Genomic DNA, 8,737 nt, shown 5'->3' on the forward strand with positions numbered 1-8,737 from the left:
GTCTGCATGTGTGTAATATATAAATATATGCACACATCAATAAACATGAAAATTCTACAGTTTTTCTCAGCATAACTACTTAACTGCTCAATTATTTCAGCTACAGGGCTTTTAGTACATTTGCAGATGATTTTACATTAATATTACATAAACATTCACTGTTGAAGCCACTTTATGCAAAACTGTGAAACACCCCCAAGTATCAACCTCCCACTGTGAATGATACTGCTACTTGAGTTTTTTTTTTTTTTTTAAATGTCCACCAAGCAGGTTGTGATTGGCTGGTCTGCCAGAGAGCGATATTGGATACTTTGTGTCAAAGCAGTGACGTATGCCTCTGATTTATGACAGAAGAAGTAATTAAAGGTAATGGCAATCACAATGTTTCTGAATATTATAAATTATGATATATTTAATAACTCGTTAATAATGAATAATCACATTGTTTAACACATTTTCACACACAAAACAGTTTTTGTCATAAAGTAAATGTTTTGGCTTAAAATGATAACAGCGCACCATTATGAATTATTATTCCATCATTTTAATTTCTTTCTCAAACATCCTATTCATCATCCTATTCCATCGCCATATTTTCATGATCATATTTTTTTGGTCAGAATATTATTGATTATTATCGAGTTATGAAATATCATAAAAAGTATTACTGGTTTGACACTTGGTACCTAATATCCTCTCTATTGCTTCTTAGGATAGCTCAAAAAGTTGATTCTGTTCATCTGGGCATAGAAACGTTTCGTCACTCATCCAAGTGACTTCTTCTGTCTCGGCTGAGTGGTGTTTCCTTAGTCTTATAAACATCACCTTTGCACAATGACTGAAACTAGCACCAATGATGAACAATGGGCTGTGAGGTCAGTTTCTTGATCATTAAATTGGCAGATGTACAGATGAACAGAAACAACTTTAGGGTTTTCTTACCTGGATGATTGAGCATGTATCAAAACTTTTTTTGTTTGTTTTGTTTTGTTTGTAACTACCTGTTTTTTGGAACTTAATATTTTTATTTCCTTTACTATTTTATGCTGTACAGTGCTTTACGACTGTGAAAAGAGCTTAATAGATAAACTTAATTTATTAATTTACTTACAAATTTCAAAGAGCTGAAACATGAACATTAGATAACAAATTCACTGTTTATGCTACAAAATAGTGAAAACACTTTTTTGGCCTCTAGTTTTGATCATTAAGTGCTTACTTTTACTTCCACCGAGGAGGTTGTGGTTGGTTTGTCTGGGTGTTAGCAGCATTACTCAAAACCTGTTTGGACAGGTTGGAATAATTTCTTTTACAATTATCAAATTGAAATAAAAAAACATTAAAATTAACATTTATCCATCTATTATTCTTTTTTATTTTGTGGTTGTAGGTTTGGCATACTTTATAAATTCTCATAAACTGCCAAAAACGTATGTTGCTTCATTCACAACACTCAGTTTAAACAGTGTGTCCTAAGCCTGTTTAACCTTAGAAAAGATTCACTTTATTACCTCTGTATTTTGGTTCAGCTTATTTGTTTGTTATGGATGAATTTACTCGATTTCTTAAAAATCAGAAGTGGGAGTTGGCCCAAATTTGACTTAATCCAGATCTGGATAAAGGGATTTCTGATACATTCTTCATCACTAACACATGACCCTACGCTGTGTCACTGCATCATTCCATGTTTGGCACTGATCACCACCTGCACTCATGTATATATCTTTCAACGTAGCACTCTTAATTCTTATTCTCATGTATATATCTCATGTATATCTCATGCACATATCTTTCCACGTAGCACTTTTAATTCTTATCCCTACTTTTATTTTTTTCCATGTCTATTTAAGTGCTATTTATGACACTATGTTTGCACTGAAGCACCGCAGCAATTTCCTAATGTTGTAAACCTGCTCAACATTTGGCAATAAACCCCATTCTGATTCTGATTCTGATCACTGAATGATGGGAAAAGTTGGAAATTTTGTCTTATCTTCACAACTTTATATCAAACTGAAATATTAAAAAACTCATGATCGTCTTTATGTTCTCAATAAAATATCACTGATCCAGATTCAGATTATTCTGGATTCACGGACTCTTCTCATACCTGATGTAGAGTCATCTGTCAGTGGTGGTGTTTTTTTCTCAGTGTTCTTGTTCTGAGATGAGTCTTACAGTAAAGTGACTGAGTCACATCATACCAGTAATACGATTTTGTCATCTTAGCATCAGGGAACCAATTCAGACTGAACACTTACTAAGTTAATAGAGAAAGCAAACCACAGATTGACTGATAATTTAAAAAAGAAATAATGGGCCTTTGGGAGGATGACTGTACACGGCATTAAGCATGACCACTTTTCTTGGCAGGGTACGGAGCCACTGTGGAGGGGTAGTTTATCAACTATGATACACTTTTATTGTTAATAACTGATTTACGGCAATGTCAAAGTTTGAAATGAACATGCTGAGGCAGAGTCTTAGCTTATTAACAGAAAATCTGTTTCAAGATTTTTTTCTTTCTTTATTATTATTTTTTATACAGCATTTAAAAAGGAAGCAGATTTTTTTGGGCTGACTAAAAATTTCCTTCAGTTCTGCCCTAAAATACTCTGATTAAAAGTAGCCCTATGACTTCTTCTTTTGCACCCAGCTGATATCTTTGATTACCCAATGCTTACTGGCAAAAAGCTTATTTATAGGCATATTATCACAGTGTTTAATTGCATAACAAACTCATAGAGCTGTCATGTAATTTACAAGCAGCCAAGAAAATGTGAGTCTTGGTTGCATGGCAACACACAATCCTGTGATTACAGGATGTCCCAAAAAGGAAACACCATTATATTAGTGTAGTGGCTGGATCTATTTACTGTCATGCATCAGTTGCAATTTTTGATCCTGGAAGCTGTTAACGATGATCCTCATCACATAGTGCACGACTTCCTGTTGAAGACCAGATGATAATGCCATACAAAACAAAGCACATTAACCTCCTCCTACATAGAAAGGTGAAATTTTATAGATTTTGAAATCAAGATTTACACCATTCTCTATAGGTTGATCAAACAGGATGTTTTTTTCCCAGCATGTCCGATTGCGGATGTTTTCTTTTTGACCGCAGTCTGATTAATTAGCAGCACAAGTCTTATCAGTCAATTTCTCTGTGTCCGTTTATTCCAGACGAGCTCCTCTGGCTCCAGTAGCAGTCACGTGACACACCTCCACATCGGCCCCAAGTTTCTGCAGCTCATCCAGCCAGATCTGTTGCTTGTGAGACAGTCGGTCATTGGGCCCCTTCACCTCCACCAGCTACAATCACATGACATCACAAGAGTTTAAACTACTGGGCACCAAAAATCTCCTGATTCCATAAAAAACAGAGAACAAAACAAGCCAGGATGGCAGGTGATCTCACCTTGTAGCTGTTGTTTGAGCTGTTCCACACCACAAGATCGGGCAAACCTCCACGGCAGTGCCTGTAGTCTTTTGCCATTCGTGCTATTACTCCACCTAGAAAGGCTCCACCCAGGCATGCAACAAGAGACTGGGGAGAGAAAAAAGAAAAGAAAATCAGCATCTAATTGCACATCAGTATCATGTTGGTACCTACAGTAAGAAATGTAGAAACTTACAATCCCCCCCCCCCCCCAAAAAAAAAAAAAACACATTGTGTAAAATATAAATAAAAACAAAAAAACAATGAAAACAGTACAAAGAAAAAAAACACATGGTCTTCTTCAACTGGATGCCAGCAACGCCATCAAAAAAAAAATCCAGGACAAGGGCACGTTTACTGACCTTTTCTTGTTTCTTATTTTTCTATTATCAGCTCATACAGATTCATTGAATGCTTCACAAGAAAGTTTCAAACCCCATTCTAAATGTATTACACCAGCATGGCTCCAAAGCAAGAGTCTACGTGCTAATCTGTCAATGAAGGATGCGCCAAACTTGGTAATGAGGTGAGACAATTATTAGAGTGTGTTTGAGGAAAATGTGTCCTCATCTGCCCCACTGCGCTGACACATAATGTGAGAAACACTGTATACTGACAGCACTCAACATGTACTTTTAAAACCTTAAGTACCTGCGCTTGCTGAAGGGATGAGAAACGTTCCCAGCTCACCAACGAACACACTTTTCCCTCCTGGGAATTCCAGACATCTTCCAACATATTTTGCAGAGTTTCCACAGACGCCTCACAAAGTAACTGGACACGAGACTCGATTGCATCCTTTCTGTTTTCATAAAAGCAGTCGGTGTAAAAATCCAGCGGACACGTCTGTAAGGGAAAACAAACGTGAGCTCTAGAGTTTCATACATATTCAGATAAACACGTATAGACCTTTCTTTACCTGGTATGGGTTTCGGAAGACATCTGGAATACTGTCCATGAAAATGATGTCCCACAGCAGGAGAGCAAACAGTGTTGAGAATGTTGAACCCTCTCCATGGATCCCTGATGATGATAATAATAATAATAATAATAATAATAATACTTAAACAAAAGAAAAAACAAAAAAACCTACTGTTTCTGTTTGTATCTATACATTTTTACAGGAGAAAAAAAGTTGTTTACCTTGGTCAAAACCTTGCTGTCTGTAATGCGCCAAGGACAGCTCCTCTACAGAGCATATTACAGTGGAATGAGCGCCCTCTTCATTTGCTGGTAAAAGAAATTTAGACTTTCCCATGCCTCCCTCATGAGGAAACAGCTGTCCTCGAATGGTCACCTGCAGTCAGATGTAACAACAAACAAACAAACACACAGACACACACAAAAGCATCTTTTAGGTGAGCTAAAAAACTAAGCTGTTCCATTTTGAAACCCACACACTGACACTGTGAAAAACATACATGCTTGACATCTTGTACTTGGACAGTGGGCAGGTCTCTCAGTTGCAGGCGGTACTTCTTGCAGCTGGCAGACTCTTTCATTCTAACAGCTCTGTGATGCAGCGCGAGTTTATGTCCTGTACGCACCAAAGGGTCTGACAGCCCATCTCTAATAGCACAGATAGCCTGACAGGTAAAGAACACAGTCCAACAATTGAAAGATTAACACAAGACATCTGACAAAAAATTAAATCAGACTGTCTCAGTAGGACGTGAATGAGAACAGAGAAGGGTGCAGACTTGCTCAGGACTTTTGAGGTGCTGGTGAACGTTTAGTGCCAGCCTGTCCCACCATCGCCCGCGGCTGTCAGGACAGTAAACGGACTGCAATAGCAAAGACCGCAGCTCTTCAACTGCTTCCTGTGACACGAACAGAAGACCCATGAGATCTTCAACAATGACATGAACAAGCACTTTAATTTGTGTTTCGCGGTGAATGGACAAGTTCAGAAACCTCATAGCGACGGAGCCTTTGCAAAATCTCGACCCCTCTGGATAAAATTCGAGTGTAAGCCCATCCTGCAGTGAAGCAGCGCAGAAATACAGGCAGCTTTTCCTGATGACTGCAAACAAATCATATTGTTATCAGTCACAACTGACTGTTTTTGGAAACACTGAAGCAAATGTTTATGATTTCGCACCTGAGGTCATTGTTTTTCTTCAGCACTAGCCATTGACTTTTGGCTGCAGCATAGAGCTCCATGGCCGTCTCCCACTGACCACCCTGCATAGCCAGGATCACCTCTTGCAGTGCTCGCATGGAAGCTTCATATCTGGTGTGATGCATGCCATTATTAGTACTTATTTGTGCCTATCCTGCTTGATAAAACATAAGAAAGTCATTATAGATATTTTGGTAGAACCTTACCTGATAAGGTCCTCTCTATCCTGAAAAACCTTGGCTACACGCTGTACTGTATAGTCTGGGAAGGCCAGACGACCTGAGTTTACCAAAAGGATGGTATAAAGCTGGCTCTGTCCTCCAGCTGCCATCTCCTCTTCTTCCACGGTGTCCGTCAGAGAGAAGAGCAGGAGAACACGAGAGAAGACAGCCCGAGGACCCCGACAGAGACGGACACAGGAACCTGCAAGCTGCTTAGCCCTTTAAAGACAGGATGGGGTGTGACCACCACTGCAATACTGGTACTAAAAAAACATAACATAAATAATTATCTTACCGTTTAAGAATCACTGCTCCGACACTGTTTTGTGCAGTGGTCAGAGTGAAAAGAGACTTTTGCTTGCTAAGGCGGAGCAGCCCGTCCACTACCTGCTGTTTTTGGGTCGCTGAATTGCCCAGGTGGAAAGTCTTAGCCAAAGCTTTGAGTTCAGGAGCCGGCAGGAGATCCAGAGCCTCACCCAAGTCTTCAAGGTCATTCTCTTTGAGAGGTAAAAACACCAGACGTGGACATTATTAGAGAAAATTTGGTGATGTTTATTCATTGATGTAATTTGATGTTTATTCCAAACATTTTACTGTATTTCCTAGCTTCAACCATTAACATGATGCCAACATAATAGCTAAATGTGATCAGTGCAGTCATATTAATAACATAATTGGAAAAACATGAATATCGAACGGTAACAAAATGACAGTAACAAAAGGAGACATTAAATTTTTTACACATTTACCTGTCTCCAGAAAACCACTTTGAACCAGTTCCTGTGAAATGGGTCCAAGATCGCTGCATATCTCTTCATAATCCAGCTTATTTACTTGGAGCCACTTCAGTTTCCTCTGAAAAAGCCTCACATACAACTTCTGTCCCATGACTTCAAGAGAGAGAATACATGTGAACAATAAAGCCAGATTTTCACAGTTTTTAGAATAACTATTGAATAATATTTTAACATACCTGACAGATTTTCAAATGCACGTATAAAGGACAAATCATCTTGGTTGAACAACTCTCTGTCATCCTCATTCTCCAGCACAGCGTGTAGTACAGTTTTGAAGTTCCTGAGGTAGTAGGGAAGGTGCGGCGAAGCCGTAGTCGAGCTCTGCTCACTTGTGATGCTATCGGCACCAAACACTGGGAGTAAATCACCACTGACAACCGCAACCTTTTCCTCACACGTTTCCTCTAAATTCAAAGGTTGGTCACAAGCAGATAACGCTACTACAGTTTCATGCTGATCCAGATCAGTTGTTCCAGCTTTACCTTCAGAGGACTTCTTCTCCAGCTTGGCTTTCTTTTTAAAGCTAGCTGCCTTACTAATGGAAGATTTACTTTTTCGTTTTGCTGGTTTGGAGGGAGAAGAGTGTGGCTTTGGAGCAACTTGTTTTTGAACAGTATCAGATTTAGATGCTTTGTTTTCAAATTTATGTTGTTTTTTTGAATGTGATGGGTCTTGTACTGTTGCTGCACAGGTGACACTGGTGGACCGGCGTGTCATACCTTCTTTTTCATCTTCTAAACTCTGAATCAGAAGATTCTCCTTCTGTGAGCTATTCAGTGTCTCATCAAGTTCATCCACTGTCTCTTTCCTCTCAGATGCCTTATGAAAATTTCCAGCTAATTTGGAAGAGAGACTTTCCCGGTCAATGGTCCTGACCACAGTCTTGCTGTTTATTTCCCGTGGTGCCTGTTGTGAATTATTTGCTGGTTTGGAGGGAGAAGAGTGCGGCTTCGGAGTAACTTGTTTTTGGACAGTATCAGATTTAGATGCTTTGTTTTCAAATTTATGTTGTTTTTCTGAATGTGATGGATCTTCCACTGCTGCTACACAGACAACACTGGTTGATCTGACTGGCAGGTCCTCTTTTTTGTCTTCTAAACTCTGAATCAGAAGATTTTCTTTCTGTGAGCTATTCAGTGTCTCATCAAGTTCGTCCACTGTTTCTTTCCTTTCAGGTGCCTTATGAAATTTTCTAGATAATTTAGAAGAAAGACTTCCAAGGTCAATGGTCCTGACCACCGTCTTGCTGTTTATTTCCCGTGGTGCCTGCTGAAAGTTATTCTTTTTGAAATAAGGGCTTGTTTTGGTCTCTTTGCCTTTTTCACCCGCTTCTTCCACTTTTCGATCCTCCGCGGGAGACTCTGGGAGACTCCTTCTGGGTGACAGCTGAGTGCTTGAGATAACACTATTACTTGCTGAGCCGACAGTGCTGTCTCCTCTCTCAAAGTTCTGACATTGCAGATCAATATGCTCATTGATCTTGAATCTCGGTACCAGCTGGCCACACAGGGGACAGGCCAGCTTAGGTGGAGGCTTGCTGGAGAAGAACGACGTGATTGGACTTGTGGTGGCACCCCTGGCAGCAGTGCCAACTTTAACAACATTGTCCGTCTTTTTGGTTCTCGACAATGATAAACGTCCCCTGAGTTTGCCTTTGTTAGCTCGCTCGGCCATGTTTCAGCAATGCAGGCGGCAGTGGTGGTGCTGCTCGGTGAAAACTATTTTCCCCCACAGGTTTTCTTTGTTGCATACTCTGACAGTTGCGCTTTCGGTGTAGAAATGCTTCGTATGCTAGCTTACCTATGTCTCATTTAAAATGGTCACACATTTGCGACTCTTAGTGCCTCACAAATCCAGCAGAAAACTATAAAATACAGCCTGTCAGCGGTTCAAAACAATAGCTAACATACCGATAGCAGATATGGCACCCAATCCCGCTTCTTAGGCACAACCAGTAGAGCGCAGAACATCGAAATCGATCCCAGATACATCGATATTTTTCCTCAACAAACGCAAATAAATCCTAGGAAGCTGTAAGATATAATCATATTAAATATGGCTTTAAAGTAAAGATAATCTAATAATATAAATCACACCTTGGGTGTCTATTTAATGACTTACAAGCCACCACTTATACTGTTAAACAAATTATAAA

General features: G+C 39.5%; 1 protein-coding gene across 1 annotated transcript; it reads right to left on the bottom strand.

Annotated features, from left to right (window-relative positions):
- Window positions 1-2,848: 2,848 nt before the first annotated feature.
- On the bottom strand, window positions 2,849-8,582 carry fan1 (FANCD2 and FANCI associated nuclease 1). The gene is made up of 13 exons (XM_026175586.1): window positions 6,759-8,582; window positions 6,535-6,675; window positions 6,081-6,282; window positions 5,771-6,004; window positions 5,544-5,675; window positions 5,357-5,465; window positions 5,143-5,262; window positions 4,864-5,028; window positions 4,586-4,739; window positions 4,362-4,465; window positions 4,094-4,288; window positions 3,422-3,550; window positions 2,849-3,315 (listed from the first exon to the last, which is right to left on the bottom strand). Exons 1-13 carry the CDS (start codon window positions 8,254-8,256, stop codon window positions 3,178-3,180), a joined length of 3,321 nt encoding a protein of 1,106 aa, XP_026031371.1. The 5' UTR covers window positions 8,257-8,582; the 3' UTR covers window positions 2,849-3,177.
- Between the last annotated feature and the right edge of the window lie 155 nt (window positions 8,583-8,737).

The sequence above is a fragment of the Astatotilapia calliptera genome, chromosome 7, assembly GCF_900246225.1.
Source record: "Astatotilapia calliptera chromosome 7, fAstCal1.2, whole genome shotgun sequence".
Classification (NCBI taxonomy): Eukaryota; Metazoa; Chordata; class Actinopteri; order Cichliformes; family Cichlidae; genus Astatotilapia; species Astatotilapia calliptera.